The 15,338-nt window shown below is 34.5% G+C and overlaps 3 protein-coding genes across 4 annotated transcripts; 1 reads left to right on the top strand and 2 right to left on the bottom strand.

The window, feature by feature from the left end:
• Positions 1 to 2,260, top strand: LOC109000395 (pentatricopeptide repeat-containing protein At1g34160). Its single transcript, XM_018977253.2, has one exon. It carries the CDS (start codon positions 56 to 58, stop codon positions 1,775 to 1,777), a length of 1,722 nt encoding a protein of 573 aa, XP_018832798.1. The 5' UTR covers positions 1 to 55; the 3' UTR covers positions 1,778 to 2,260.
• A 218-nt stretch (positions 2,261 to 2,478) lies between these two features.
• LOC109000396 (co-chaperone protein p23-1-like) lies at positions 2,479 to 5,320 on the bottom strand. The gene is made up of 6 exons (XM_018977254.2): positions 5,196 to 5,320; positions 3,582 to 3,768; positions 3,337 to 3,499; positions 3,223 to 3,260; positions 3,083 to 3,140; positions 2,479 to 2,987 (listed from the first exon to the last, which is right to left on the bottom strand). The coding sequence occupies exons 1-6, from the start codon at positions 5,198 to 5,200 to the stop codon at positions 2,857 to 2,859; spliced, it is 582 nt and encodes a 193-aa protein (XP_018832799.2). The 5' UTR covers positions 5,201 to 5,320; the 3' UTR covers positions 2,479 to 2,856.
• Positions 5,321 to 7,377: 2,057 nt separating this feature from the next.
• LOC109000394 (very-long-chain aldehyde decarbonylase GL1-9-like) lies at positions 7,378 to 11,570 on the bottom strand. Of its 2 annotated transcripts, XM_018977251.2 has the most exons (3): positions 11,331 to 11,570; positions 10,523 to 10,873; positions 7,378 to 8,300 (listed from the first exon to the last, which is right to left on the bottom strand). In XM_018977251.2, the coding sequence occupies exons 2-3, from the start codon at positions 10,751 to 10,753 to the stop codon at positions 7,758 to 7,760; spliced, it is 774 nt and encodes a 257-aa protein (XP_018832796.1). In that variant the 5' UTR covers positions 10,754 to 10,873; positions 11,331 to 11,570; the 3' UTR covers positions 7,378 to 7,757. The 2 variants fall into 2 exon arrangements, with proteins under 2 accessions (XP_018832796.1, XP_018832797.1); XM_018977252.2 differs by lacking the exon at positions 11,331 to 11,570 and having other exon boundaries at positions 7,382 to 8,300; positions 10,523 to 10,945.
• Between the last annotated feature and the right edge of the window lie 3,768 nt (positions 11,571 to 15,338).

Raw genomic sequence — 15,338 nt, 5'->3', positions numbered from 1 at the left:
TTCCTGTGGAAATGATCAGAAGCTCTAAAACCAGGCGGAAGTAGCATGGAACGGAATGGCCTCCCTTGAGTCGTTGATACAGAAATGCAACTCTCTCTCTCACGTCAAACAGCTCCAAGCCCATTTCATAACCACCAGCCAACTTCTCTTCTGTTCCTCCCGTACCAAACTCCTCGAGCTCTGCGCCGTCTCACCCTTTGGTGACCTCTCTTACGCCACCCACCTATTCCGACACATCCAAAATCCATCAACTAATGATTGGAACGCCGTCGTTCGGGGCCTCGCAGCCGGCCCCGAACCCACGAGGGCCATCTCGTGGTACCGAACCATGTCGCGCCAGTCCTGCAGAGTGGATGCGCTCACCTGCTCATTCGCTCTCAAGGCATGTGCACGTGCGCTGGCTCGCTCCGAGGCCATGCAGATACATTCTCAAGTTGTGCGATTAGGATTCTATGCCGACGTTCTCTTGATGACTACTTTGTTGGACGCGTACGCTAAATCCGGCGATCTTGATGGTGCCAAGAAGGTGTTTGATGAAATGGTTGTTAGAGATATTGCCTCGTGGAACGCTTTGATTGCTGGGCTGGCTCAGGGAAGTCGACCCAGTGAAGCTATAGAGTTGTTTAACGGAATGCGGGTAGAGGGTTGGAAGCCTGATGAAATCACTGTTCTTGGGGCTCTCTCGGCGTGTTCGCAATTGGGTGCTTTGAAAGAAGGCGAAAAGGTTCACAGTTATATCATGGGAGAGAAGCTTGACATGAACGTGCAAGTTTGCAATGCAGTTATTGACATGTATGCAAAATGTGGCTTTGCCAATAAGGCATATACGGTGTTTAAGAACATGTGCTGTAGGAGTCTTGTTACGTGGAATACCATGATTATGGCGTTTGCCATGCATGGTGATGGATACAAGGCTCTTGAGCTTTTTGAGCAAATGGGTCAAGCCGGGGTGCACCCAGATGCGGTGTCATATCTTGGCGCATTGTGTGCATGCAACCACGCAGGCTTAGTGAATGATGGGGTTCGGTTGTTTGATTCCATGGCAGGGTCTGGGTTGACACCTAATGTTAAGCATTATGGTAGTGTGGTTGATTTGTTGGGTCGTGCTGGGAGGCTCAAAGAGGCTTATGATATTGTAAGCTCTATGCCTATGAAATCCGATGAGGTTCTTTGGCAGACTTTGCTTGGTGCATGCAAGACTTATGGGAATGTGGAAATGGCTGAGATTGCCTCACGGAAGCTGGTGGAGATGGGGTCTAAAAGTTGTGGGGATTTTGTGTTACTGTCGAATGTTTATGCAGCTCATGAGAGATGGAAAGATGTGGATAGGGTGCGAACGGCGATGAAGGATAGAGATGTGAAGAAGATACCAGGGTTTAGTTACATCGAAGTGGATGGCGTCATACATAAGTTTGTAAATGGTGATCAGAACCATTTCAATTGGCGCGAGATTTATGCAAAGCTAGATGAGATTAAGTTCAGGACTAAAGCCTATGGGTATGTGGCTGAGACTAACTATGTGTTGCATGATATAGGACAAGAGGAGAAGGAGAATGCATTGTGTTATCACAGCGAGAAGTTGGCTGTGGCTTTTGGTTTGATTAGCACAGCTGAGGGGACCCCAATCCAAGTGATTAAGAACCTTAGGATATGCGGGGATTGTCATGTTGTGATTAAAATTATATCAAAGATCTACAACAGGGAAATCGTTGTGCGAGATCGAGCTCGATTTCACAGATTTACAGAAGGTTTATGTTCTTGCAAAGATTATTGGTGACACAGAACCTATAGTTCCTGGGTCATGAAGATGGCCTATCATCAATCTAAATCAGTGGAAAACTGATGATGGGCGATTTGTAGCCTGCTTTCCAGACACAGAAGTTGAGCTTGTTACCTAGACTAGTCGCTGGGGAAAACAACATTTTGTCTCCTGTATCCATCAACATTTTTGGGGATGAAGATGACATCTGCAAGAGGGAGTTTGGGGTGGTATACATGTTGCCAGGTATACTTCATACATAATCGACTGCAGAGGTACGGACATGTATACATGTTCATGCAATCCAACCCTCTCCCATTTATTCTTTTCACTTCTTATCTTCGTATTTCTTTTTCTGTCGTTCAATCCTTTGCGGCAGTTCCAATCTTTCGCAAGCGGTCTTTTATCTTCAACCATCCGATTCAATACACAGCCTTGTTAAATAACATTTTGCTAATACTGATTTTACCAATGAGAAGACTTGTTTTCTTTTTTGTTTTATATGGCATCAATTAGAAGACTACTGTTCTTATTTAGAGAGATGCTCAAATTTATGATTGAGCCACATGAATCTGATACAGATCAAAGCTCTTTTCATTATAAAGTTAATTTAGAATATCATATCAAACCACATTATTTTGTAAAATTTCTTCATAATCTAGCACTTCCCACTTCTCATACCCATTGATAGACTGGTAGAGTAAGATGCAGAACTCGCCTGATCATAAATTGTTGGATTTATCTCTCAATGATATTTACAAGGATGAATCTATGGCATGTCTTGATGGTTTTCATTATTCTAATCCTAGAACCAGTTGACAGGACCTAAATACCACTGCGCCATAACACATGCATTGATCAAGAAAGATTTCCGAGAAAAGATGAACAACAAATCCCAAATTTTCATGTTTGTAACATATGCATGCCATACATATAACGCTCACCCACACCAAAAAAAAAAAAAAAGGCAAAGATATGTAAAGCAAATCATTCGCTACTAGTCATGCTTCACTAATATATATGCCGCCAACATGAACTGCGTGACAAATCTCGGGGTTAGCATATGCGCTGTAAGGCACCACATCGGAGAGAACACTTCATGCTTTTTCACCAGGCTCACCGCCACCAGATGCAGCAGCAAGAGAAGCTTGTGCATCAGGCTTGCCACCTGCAGATGGTGCTTGCTCAACGTTTTCTTCTTCCTCGGTGTCACTATCCTCAAGGCTTACTGCATGCAGGTGAAGACACTTCAGATAGTTTTCAACAGAATGAAAAAGATGATCAAAACTTAACCCGATAATTTTTGGACGAGGTGAAACTGACCATCATCCTCGCCAGCAGCATCAACGTCAAAGCTTTCACCACCACCCATGTTCAGTTTCTGAAATAGACGGGCACAAGCTTGCATAAGTAATCTAATAAGTACGGCATAACAATGCTTAAGTGATAATTTCAGCAATTACCGAAAAATCGACGTCACCAAAGTCCATATCATTTCCAGCTGGAAATCAAAATGCCAAATTAGACAAACCAATAAAATTGATGGTAATTAAAGCAACAAGTAGAGAGATACTCACGTTTCTTATCCTGTTCCTCATCTTCGTCAACCCATTTATCCCAGTCAACTTTCAAAAATACGGGAGGCTTCCCCTCTTGCTTCAACAATCTACTCCACCACTTGTCCTCGGCCTTTTTCACAAGGTAGCATATATTTCTCAAGCCAATGCTAGCCTTGCTCTCCTGCAAGGTGTCATTTTAATACAAAAATCATTCGATAGAATGATGTTAGGACTTAAAGACAAGGTTATGATCTTGTGCATACATTTACATCAACTTTGTCATAAAGATCTATATCAATTTCATAAGGTATCTTTTCTGCTCCAATGGTAGCAGAGAAGAAAAATTTTCCTTCAGGCTCTAGTTTGAGCTTCACATCCTGCGCATCCGGCAAGTCAATTGTAATAAAAAGTACATCAAACCTCTGGGCCCATTTCACAGACGGATGACGGCTGAAAGTTGGACATTAAAAAGAAGTAAGAAAAAAGGAAGACATTAGCTACACAATTTTGCATTATCTAGTAAGTATCCACTTATATTCTCGTCTGTTACATGAAATTAAGAAACAAAACCAAGCATCTTGAATCAGTCTAAAACAGAGCACCTGACTGTGGCTATGATTACGAAGGAAAGAGAGTTGTGTACAGAATGAAGAAGCACAGGACATAGAAGACCAATAAGGTAGCATACATGTCGCAGAGAATAAAAATATAATCTTCATAATTGGATTTGTAGTTGACATTTCAAAACACTCGAGGCTGGAAGAAAATTTTCTACCACTGTCAATTCAAACTGCATCTTCAAGTTTTTGCATATTTTCTCCATTGAACTGCACTCATATACTTATAATACAGGGCATACTCCTACTAGTGATATTAAACATTCACAGCTCCCATGCCAAGAAGCGATTTATGTCAACTATTTTGTTTATACGCTTGGAGATAACTCAAACAGGTTGCGATTTGGTCTGACACACAACGTTTTCAATTTTGGATTCAACAATTCAACAGAAAACAGTTCGACTGTGCAAGTTGTTCATAACATTATAGCAAAAGTTTGGTGCTCAACATTGGGGCAATCCTTAGCATTCCGCTGTATAATATTAGCCAAGTAACGACCATGCCATCTTCTACTGAGATCTACATTCACATTTAGCATCAGGGCAGCAATTTATAGTGATGACGGAACCAAAACTCAATATTTTGCAGACGAAGACAATGAAAGAGAACAAAACACACACATGCACAGACACAGGAAATCAACACCCAACATATAAGTACGAACTCTACCGATTCATAGCTTGGAATATTCATATTGTAATTAGTAATTTCAATATCAGGCGAGACCCCCGAGTTCAAACTCTCAACTACTCAAAGTTCTGGCCATCACAAATAAGCAAGTCCAGTTTAGGAAACGAGCCTACGCCCTACCATCTGTTTAGTTTCTGAGATGATAAGTAGAACGAAAATCCAAGAAAACAGTATAAAACTCAAATTTCCTCTCGGAGAGAAAACGGTTATAAAAATGAAACTCATTTCACATCAATCATAACTCGACTCAAACCCTACCGCTCTATTTGTTTGCACAGAAAACAAAAATAAACTAAAAAGAGTATAAATTTTTTTAAAAAAATAAAAAGAGCACTTGCACCGATCCCAGATAACCAGAAGGTAAATAGCTCAGCCAACTGTCAAAGTCTACCATTTCTCGTCCTTTTCTTTATAAGCAATCAATCAGAACTACAAACTCGCTTCACAGACCACAAAAAAAAAAACTCTGCCCAGACCACATCAAACCTTAGGGTTGCTACACACTTCGAAAGAAAATCTACGGAAAATGCCAAAAATAAAGCAGTTGCATCGAGCGTGAAGAACCGCACCTCATGTTCGTGGTTTCGGCGAAAAAAACACAGGCTTTTCGGCTCCAAAGAGTTAACAGAGAACAGAGAGAGGACGCAGAGTTCGAATGAGTATGTGCAGAGCCACGGTGGGACGAAGAGGGTATATAAAGGGTTTTAGAGTTATTTTTTATTTTAATTGTTTATTTAAATGTTTTTAATTCTTTTAATTTAAGATAAATGGTTTTCTTTTCAAGGCGGTTAACTATGTTCTAGATACTTCTTTGCAGCTTTGGGCTTCGCCAAAAAAAAATAATAATAATAAAATTACTTTGACCTCTCATTATGACCCTTCTATTTAACTGTTGATTAAAATTTATTTTTTAATTAATAATTAAAAAAATAATTTTAAGTGTATTGATGTATTTTTTAAAAATATTAAAATGTATTAAAAAATATAATAAATAAATAAATAATAAGAAAACCACTGAACAGTAAACCTAACAGTAAGAGTAGGGCGATAGAGTAGTTCTACTCAAAAAATAATAATAAACAAAACAAAAGTCATAAGATAAAAGGCAAAAGATAAAAAATAATAAAAAATAAATAAATTCTTTTTATATATTTTATTTAGAATAATTCTGATATCATATTTTTTTATCAAGAAGTATTATAGTCATACAAATTTTTTTTATTAAAAATAAATAAATATTGATATAAACATAACTTCATATGATTTATTATATATACTTTACAATAAAATTAGATTTATAATTTAACATATTAAGTCAAATAACATTAATATATGAATTTAATTTTATGAAAATTTTTTATAACTAAGAAAATTTTCATTTTCTGAATATTTTTACGTGTTATCAAAATAATTGACCCACAAGTAAACGTAATGAATAATTTCTACTCATTAATAATAATAAAATAATGAGAAACATTACTCAATTAATTAATTCTTTTTATAATAAATATTTACAAATATTTTAGAAAAACAGTCTATTTTCTTGATTTATAAAATATGAACATAAATTTTCAACTTGCCTTTTTTTCGAAGAGTAGTATATGTATTTACAATTTTACTTACAATATTTATTTTGTCAGGTTTTTTTTTTAATTTCATAATTTTTAATATATTCAGTAATTGACATATAAAAAAGTAAATATTTTATAAATTTTTATAAATATATTTAATATATTTTTTTATAAATGCATTATTTTTTTAAAATTTACGAAAATTACGAAATAATGAAAAAATAAAACATTCGTGAAAAAATAAAGGCAGGAATTGTTATTAGGAGAGTAATGGGAATGAAAACATTGCGTGCTCTCGAATAAAGCACATTATTAAATGATAACAAAAGGACCAGTACGAGTCCTTTAACAAATATTCCTTTATAAAGTTGTGGAAAACACATGAGCTCTCTTTTTCCACAGTACTTGTTTCTTCATGTGGTAGGTTTGCACCATTCTCTCAGATTAGTTCAAAGAACATTCTACGATGGGAGAATTCTTAGTATTTTTGTCCGAACTTTAAGGGAGAAAGATAGACACTTTTTTATTTTGAGATGCGATGAAATAAAGTTGAACAAAATATTATTAGATTGTATTTTTGTAATATTATTTTTATTTTGAGATTTAAAAAAGTTGAATTATTTATTTTATTTTGTGTAAGAATTTAAGATGAGTTGAGATGAACCGTGAAAACAAATGAAGCCAAATGACTAATCTCGATTCTTTCAAATGAGCTATAGACTCGAACACCTTGAAAAAGTGAATTTGAAAAACCCTGCAAAGAAATGATCTTATTTGAATATGAGATGATATGAAATATTACTCTTTTTTGAGTGATGATAGATATAGTTATTGAGTGCGCAAACATCGTACACTCCTTTTAAAAAAAAGTAAAATCCAACATTAAAAAGTTATTTTTTTCATATAGATCATATATTTTCTCATTTTTTTTAAAAAGAATGCGTAACACTTATACACTTTATGACTGTAAATACCATTTTTATTTCCAAATTGATAGGGAGAGGTGAAGAGAACATTAGTGCAAATTGGGAAAAGTAATATCAGAGACAAGTCTCAAATATACTAATATTGCACAAGCCTTTTGTTAAAAAGTAAACTCCACAGAAAAAAAATGAATTTTTTACACCTTTTCACGGTGGAAACCACTTTTTCATAAAAGACCTGCACGAAGCTTGTAGTGTATATATCATTATTCATTATTGCCAGAATTTAGGTTTGGTATATTTCTTACAAGTACATTACATGCAAGCAATTTCTAGCACTCTAAGCAACTTAAGAGTCCTGAAGATGATCCTAATTGTTGCAGCACAAGGAAACTTATGATACATCATAACACAACTGAAGTTCATATGAGAGGTTGGTGTACTCACAAGAAATGAGCCAAAACATGAGAGCAATCAAAAGAGGATTGAACTCAAATCAACTTCTACTAGATGCCTACAATGTTAGCCTCAAATAAATAGCTCCACCAGCTACACCACATATTGAGAGACATCAAAAAATCCCGATCCCCGTTCGAGTGAGAGCTTAGAATAATACACACAGATTGTTAGTGAACATCTAGTCTTTCATTGCTCTTGCCTCAAGACCCCCTTCAGGTCGTTTTACAAGATTGTATGGCATGTAGGTTCCAAGAAGTTTATCCCATATGGGAAAGAAAGGCTGAGAATAGTTGTACTTCAAGCCTGGGAGTTGATGATGGATGTCATGATAAGCACTGTTGTTCTGGAAGATAATATGGAAGATATTTCCAGGCAACCAAAGACCACAGTGATCATCGACAGTTTTAACAACGGCAAAGCAGAAGAAAATCACAGCCGTTCTTGCAGTCATTCCTGAGACCAGAAAAGATAAAGCTCCACCCAAAGTGTCGAGCAACAGACCTTCAAGTGGGTGATTGTAAAGGGCCCCAATTGCATAGGGTACAACCAGCCTGTGATGCTGGGAGTGCACATGGCGGTACAGAAATTTGTTCTGATGCATGAAGCGATGCACAAAGTACTGCCATGTGTCCATCACAAACATTGCAACCACAATCTGTACAATTTGGACAGGAATGGAAGGTTGAATCGTGATCCCTGATGCATCAGCCTTTGAGGTCAACTGTAGCAACAATGCAAGAGCATTTGTCAAATTTAAGACAGCAAAGATACTGAAAAGGGGAAGCTAATAATTCAGTCAATATACAGTATACCAAAGTGTAGAAGTAACTCTATGTGTCCTGTTATGACTTACAAGCCACACATATACTAGCTGTAAAATGCTTGATATCCACTAGTCTAGAACATACCAAGTTTCCACTTACTGGCACTCCTTATACAAGAGTCTTAAGACAGTAACGCTACTCAATCAACCCAAAATTATCCAACAAGCATTATAATGTCGCAATTACAAACATTTTCTTATTTCAATAAGGTATATGAAGTTTTGAATTCAGAGAACTTCCAAAATATGAAGCAATAGAAAAAACTGGGAACCATCCAAAATCACTTTATAATCAAACAATCCATGTGATCTTCACAATGCCCATGTCAACGATAAAAGCATGTCAGACCTCCCCCCCATAGGTGAGATATATTTAAAACCAAGCGGTTAAATAAGTGAAAATACTTGTTACAATCTGCAAAAGATGGCACCAATCGGTGTACAGTTATGAAAGTACCCTACAAGAAAATCGCATGTAAGGTTTCCTTCAGTCATCGTTAGTCGAGCAGATGTCATCATATCTTTAAGCTAGGTTGAGGGTAATAAACAAGCCAGTCAAAACAAAGACTGCATCAGCAGGTATTTATTTGGAGATTTAAGTTCTTATTAAATCAAGTACAATAGATAATTTATTTGAATAATCTTATGGTACTTATGGGAGAAATTGGTAGACATGACATTTTTGTAGGAGAATGGAGGGTGAGTTGGCAATGGTTTGTCTCTGCGGTCAACATCTTGCCCTTATGGATTGTAATTGACAAGCTAAACTTTTCCTCCATCAAACAAAGACACTAATCTTAAACTTTATTATTTAGATGACAAGCTTTACAGCATTGTTCAAGGCTTCCACATTTGGTCTGTATTATACACATATTAGACCCCAAAAAGCCGTAATCCTTTACTTATACCCCACTTCACCTCGACAATTAGGACACAACGTTCTTAAAGCCTAAATTCTCATTTTATAACTGCATTTGTATTCTCAAGATTTTTTAGGAAAAAGTTGCCATGACAATGTCAACTCGTAATGTAAAATTTTTGTTTTGATAAAGTAAAAGATATTTTATTGATACTGAAACAGGCATGGTATTCATAATGTAACATCTGTCATACCAGCCTCTGCAATGTGGAATCCACATCAGGACCCAGTACCTAAATTTAGCAAATGGAATGTGCACAGTGCAAAGAAGTGGTGTCTAAGAACAGGTCCCATATGAATTCATTAGTGATATAAAGTAGAAAGGCTAGCCCAAACCATCGGGTTGGATGTCCTGCACAGATATGTCAACTCGTAATGTAACATTTTTGTTTTGATAAGTAAAAGATATTTTATTGATACTGAAACGGGCATAGCCCAAGTATTCATAATGTAACATCTGTCATACCAGCCTCTGCAATGCGGAATCCACATCAGGACCCAGTACCTAAATTTAGCAAATGGAATGCGCACAGTGCAAAGAAGTGGTGTCTAATCCCACAATGAATTTAACAAAGAACAGGTCCCATATGAATTCATTAGTGGTATAAAGTAGAAAGGCTAGCCCAAACCATCGGGTTGGATGTCAGGCACAGATAACTGTGTGGGGTCTTTTGCAAACATTGTCATCTCATAGAGTGGCTTTCCTCAATACCCTTCCCTTCAAAGTAGGCAATAGGCAATAGATGGCATTGGTTTAAATGCGACATCAGTTAGAACTTAGAAGGCACTTTGCTTAGCAGCTTTAGAAAATGAGAGGCACAACTTTCTCATGAGAAATGATTCTAGCTCTGTTATGCACGCTATGTCGGATTAAAGTCACTTCAAGAGGCAAGGTAAACCATAGGACCTGACATATATAAAATTCTTACATGCGGATAGATTACTCTGCACTTATTTTCAACCAAGCATCCATCTTTTCGATATCATAGAAGATGGTGTTTTATTTTTTTAAGAGGATAGCCAGTGATGACAACATTGCAAAGAATGACAATGATGGGATGATGAAAATGGTCGTAGTGATTTTCCCATTACTTTATTTCACTGCCTTGCTCGTCAAATCCATAAAATATGAACTCCTAGGAAATGCGGCCTACTCACTTGAACCATGACACAAATTAATAGAATGAGTTCGACAATTAACCAGGAAGAGCGCCTGGGCAACGGTCGCCTGGACGAGTTGCTGCAGCAAAACTCCCTTGACCACAGACGAGAGGTGCACCGAATTCTTCAATGCCTCCTCTTTCTTAGAATGCAAGCGGTAATTGTCCAAAGGGGGCAGCAGCTGATAAAACCCCGCGTACAACCAGTACACCACGATTGGGGAAAACGTACCCATCGCTTCGTCGCTCACATATCCTTCCCAGAAAACCATGGCCAACTCGCGAATTCACAAGCAAAACCGATCAAAGTTTAAGCTTTAACTAACCCAAGGAATCGGATTCGAAGCTACATTACAGCTCAAGATCTATAATTTCATCTGCTAATCTTTACCCTGTAACGTGGAAGGCAAAAAGAATCATATACTGCATTAAAATATCAAAAAACCCGATTGGTTATCGAGAAAACGTAGGAAAAGAAAGTAAAGGATATGCTTTTGAAGTATACACTGTACAACTTTTTTTAAAAAAAAAATTTATCCCTTTTTACTTGTAAAAAAAAAAAAAGAAAAGGAATGCAATGCAATGCAATGCAATGCCACTTAAGTTCAAGCAAGCCCAAAAGACTTGCATTAGGCCCAGATGGCAACGTAGAATCTAAAACTCAAATTTTGAATTTTTTTTCCTTTCCCTATCGTTTTCTCGGCAGCCAAACAAAACGATTCTTTTCGAAAAAAAAAAGAACATTTTTTTGATAAGTAAAAAGGAATTCGAAAAAAAAAGAACATATGTACAAAAAAAAAAAAAACAGAGAAGAAACAATACAAATATATAAACTACGCATTGGCTTACAGAGATCCGGGTTGGTCAAAATGCTGTAGTTCTAAAAAAACTGTCCCGGAAGAGAGCAAAAAAGGTGTTTGTTTCGGATTCGGATCTAGGAGTTAATAGGAACAACAGTTGAAAGCTCCAGTCAGAAACAAGAGATCCCGAATTTGAAAACGAAAAGGAGAATTAATAAATCCTTCTGTGTTTTTCAAAAGAGTCGTGAAAATAAAGACCGATGTTTGTTTTGGAAGACGGGAAAAAAATGACGATCATCAATGCTGTGAAGAGATATTTCCACTTTCCAGCTCTGAGGATTATTATTTTTTAATTCTTTACTTTTTATTTTTGGTGTACACGTTTGAAGTTTATGGCTTTCTGCGAGGATCAGGAAACTAGTTTTGGATTAGAGACGTCAGAGTTTTGAAGCTGGGGTGGCCCGGCGGGCGACAAGATCTCGGATTCTCATCCTATTATTCAAATTTTAATTAATTTTTATTTTATTTTCATAATCTTCGATAATATTTGAGAATTATATTCATTTTTATTTTTACAATTCAACAATCTATAATATAATAATCTCGTATGTATATAGATGATAAAATTTCATATGAATAAAAATCTCATATTTATAATATAATAATATCAAAAAATATTTTTAAACTTGCTATAGTTCTCTTTATATTTGAAAAGAATAATAAATTTACTGTAACTTAGATTTTGGATGAAAACAATTTAATTAATTTAATGTGGATCAATATGGATGATATTTATTAAATTTAAAGATAAAAAGACATTTGACTAATCCAATAACAATGCTCTTATGAGGACCAGTCTTTTTAACCGAAGTGTCCATATGCAATCGCAAATGCAATAATTTATGACAACTGTATTATTTGAAGTCTTGATTATTCATATTATATAATTTAATTTTAAAATTAAAAATTTATTTTTTAAATTAAATTATGTCACGTAAATAATATGTAGCGTAAAAACTTTTAAATATAATTATTTTATGCATTTGAAACACTTCTCTCACTGCTTATGAGACGAGAAGTTGGTTTTAAAATATTGTGCATGAGCGGCACATTCTTTTTTTTTTTTAAAGTAGAATCTATTATTAAAAAGAAAAATAAAAATTGGGATTATAATTTAAGACAACCGAGGGGAGATTTTAACCTTAGTTCTCAGAGGTCTTTTTAGTCCAAACAAGTGCTAGCAGAATGTATGGCTTTGTGAGAATTGAATATTCGAAATGTCATTTTCGAAGGAGATGATATCAGATTGTTGCTAAAGAGTATAGAAGACTAGAAGGTCAAGTTTACCCCTAGAGCTGATACCTGTGGAGAACATCTACTGGCTAAATTGAGTTATTCTTATGAGGTTAAACATGTAAATTTGTAATGATCGAGGAGGGCCCGGGATCATCTCAGGAAATGTCTTAAAAAGACAAACTCTGTATATGATCAAGTTTATGGTTACTTTCAAACAAACGAAAAAAAAAAACATAAATTTCTTTGAAAAAAGACAAACTTTTTAAAAAGTCCAAATTGTCCATCCAAAAGGATGGCCCGTGAGGGGCCGAAGAGCCCTCAAAGGGCCCCCCGGTGAGGCGGCCACCCGCTAGATAGCCTTTTTTTTTTTTTTTTTAATTAATTTTTAGTTTTATATTTTTTTATATTTTATAATACTTATACCAACATGACATCTCGAATGTGTGTTGTGTATAAACAGGACACGGATGTTCTTCCGACAAGTAAAGACATAATAAATATATGATATGTCAGCATTTTCTATTTCCAATGTATTGGACAGTTGTATGGGAAATAGTGTAATACTAGTTATAAGTCTTGGATAAATAAGCTTAGTATAAGATAAGGTTTAGATAATAAGTTAAGATAAGCTAAATTAAAATAAAAGTTAAAAATTAAATAAAATATTATTATTATTTTGTAATTTATAAAAATTGAATTATTTATTATATTTTATACGAAAATATAAAAATTATAATAATTATATAAGATGATATGAGATGAAATGTTTTTTATATTTAGGCCTCGTTTGTTTTGGAAAAACATCTCATCTCATCTAATCATTACAACTTTTCTAACTTCTAATACAAAATAAAATAAACAATTCAACTTTTTTAAATCTCAAAATAAAAATAATATTAAAACATATACTCTAACAATATTTTATTCAACTTTTTAATTTTAATTTCATCTCATCTCATATCCGAAAACAAACGAGGCCTAAACCTCCCCTTAAGTCTTTTGTAAAAATGTTAGACGTTTCACTTAAAATAAAATAAAAAAAACTTTTTTTATATTTATTTATGACGTGATTCAATTTTTTACAAAATGACAATATTATAGTGCACATCAAATGTGTATCCCAAATATGCACACTAGTGCAAATGAGTTTTTTTGTTTTTCTTTTCTTTTTATTTAAACATTTTTTAAACATTCTTAACTATTAAAAAAATATATAAAATTCACTAATAATCACTTTCTTAATCATTGATATATATATATATATATATATGAGTGGATGTATTTGAGTCATACTATCATTTTTCTTTTACAAAATAACTGTACATAACTGATCTATTTAAAATTTTTAAAAATCATTACTCTTAGTAAATATCTCATAATCTTTACAACATTATATGTGGCCAATGTGATTCTTTGCAATCATAACATTGATTCCATTAGCTATAATTTGTTATAAATTGATTCGTTTTGGATATTCAATTACATTAGTTATTGTATTGCATTTTGAGTAGTTTTACATTTGAATAGTGACTTATAAATCATTTGAAATGTGCTATATCATACTTATCAGTCAATATGAGTGAGAATGATAAAAAATATATATATATGTATTACTCAAAAAAATTATTCATGCTTAAAATAAAATTAATTGTTACTATTTTGAAGGCTTTATTCCCTCAAAACAGCCGCAAGGTAGAATTTGGGAGTAGTTTTCCAAAGTTCATATAATTCACCTATATGTAATATATTCACTCCATTCTTATTCTACTTTGTTGATTGCATATCAATCCTTATATCAATTATTTTTTTCTTTAAAATTGATAGACAATGACATGTTAATATTAGTGAGAAAGCTTTGTACACAAGATAAATCAAGACCATGACTGCTAATAGTACTAACAAAGATATGTTAGATACAGTTTTAAAGTATAGAAATTATAAATATTCACTTTTTAAAAAAGAAAGAGTCTATTTACAACCGGCCCCAAGAAATTACTGGGACACCGCATCCCAAGTGGCCAAATTAAACTACATTTTCTGTCTTTTCAATTACTCCTTCAGTTCCGCACAAAAATGTTGAGAAAACGATGAGATTCTTATCTCACAAAGAATTTTCTATGAGCTTTGTGAAAGTGAATTTCTTTTCAATTGTTTTTGAAAAAAAAAAAAGTAATCTTGAAAGATAAAAAAAAAAACTCATCGCACCTATATATAGGATCACTGATTCGGTGGGTCTTCTCTATTCTTTCTTGTGCGCGGTGATTGAAAGTGACGAAGTTCCCTCAGCTCATGGAGGTCGTACATGTGAATAACAATGAATTGAAAAACTTCAAAACGTTGTTCTCATTCTATTCCAGCCATCTACCTCTTTATTTTTCCTACTTGTTTTATATTTATTTTTTGCATGTCTTGTTTGGCTGTCGAGAAATTAGAAGAAAAGTATTTCGCAGTTGGCATTTTATCTTCTTCTTCTTGTTTTTTTTTTTATTCTTTCTGGGTAATGAAAAACTCTACTAAATTGGATCTGTTGGTGAAAAATAAAACTTTAGTGAAAAAGCTTTCTTGGACCACAAACATAATAGAGTGTTGGTGAAAAATAAAACTTCGGTGAAAAAGCTTTTCTTTTCTTTAACCCGCTTTCTTGAAGCTTGGAGGCTCAACGTTTTTTCTCTGATTTTTCGTGTCTTTGTTGTTTTTTTTTTATTTTTTATTAATGTATTAGCAGACACATCAACAAATTATCCGGCGGTTTCCCACCACC

The sequence above is a fragment of the Juglans regia genome, chromosome 15 (assembly GCF_001411555.2).
Source record: "Juglans regia cultivar Chandler chromosome 15, Walnut 2.0, whole genome shotgun sequence".
NCBI lineage: Eukaryota > Viridiplantae > Streptophyta > Magnoliopsida > Fagales > Juglandaceae > Juglans > Juglans regia.
The sequence above is the reverse complement of the archived record's forward strand: the minus strand, read 5'-3'. Positions and strand labels throughout refer to the sequence as shown.

Coding starts and splice junctions, on each gene's coding strand:
- LOC109000395 (XM_018977253.2), top strand. CDS start 56: ATGGCCTCCCTTGAGTCGTTGATACAGAAATGCAACTCTCTCTCTCAC.
- LOC109000396 (XM_018977254.2), bottom strand. Junction 3,500..3,581: donor ATGACAAAGTTGATGTAAAT/GTATGCACAAGA, acceptor GACACCTTGCAG/GAGAGCAAGGCTAGCATTGG. Junction 3,261..3,336: donor TGAGGAACAGGATAAGAAAC/GTGAGTATCTCT, acceptor TTTGATTTCCAG/CTGGAAATGATATGGACTTT.
- LOC109000394 (XM_018977251.2), bottom strand. CDS start 10,753: ATGGTTTTCTGGGAAGGATATGTGAGCGACGAAGCGATGGGTACGTTT. Junction 8,301..10,522: donor TTGCCCAGGCGCTCTTCCTG/GTTAATTGTCGA, acceptor TTGTTGCTACAG/TTGACCTCAAAGGCTGATGC.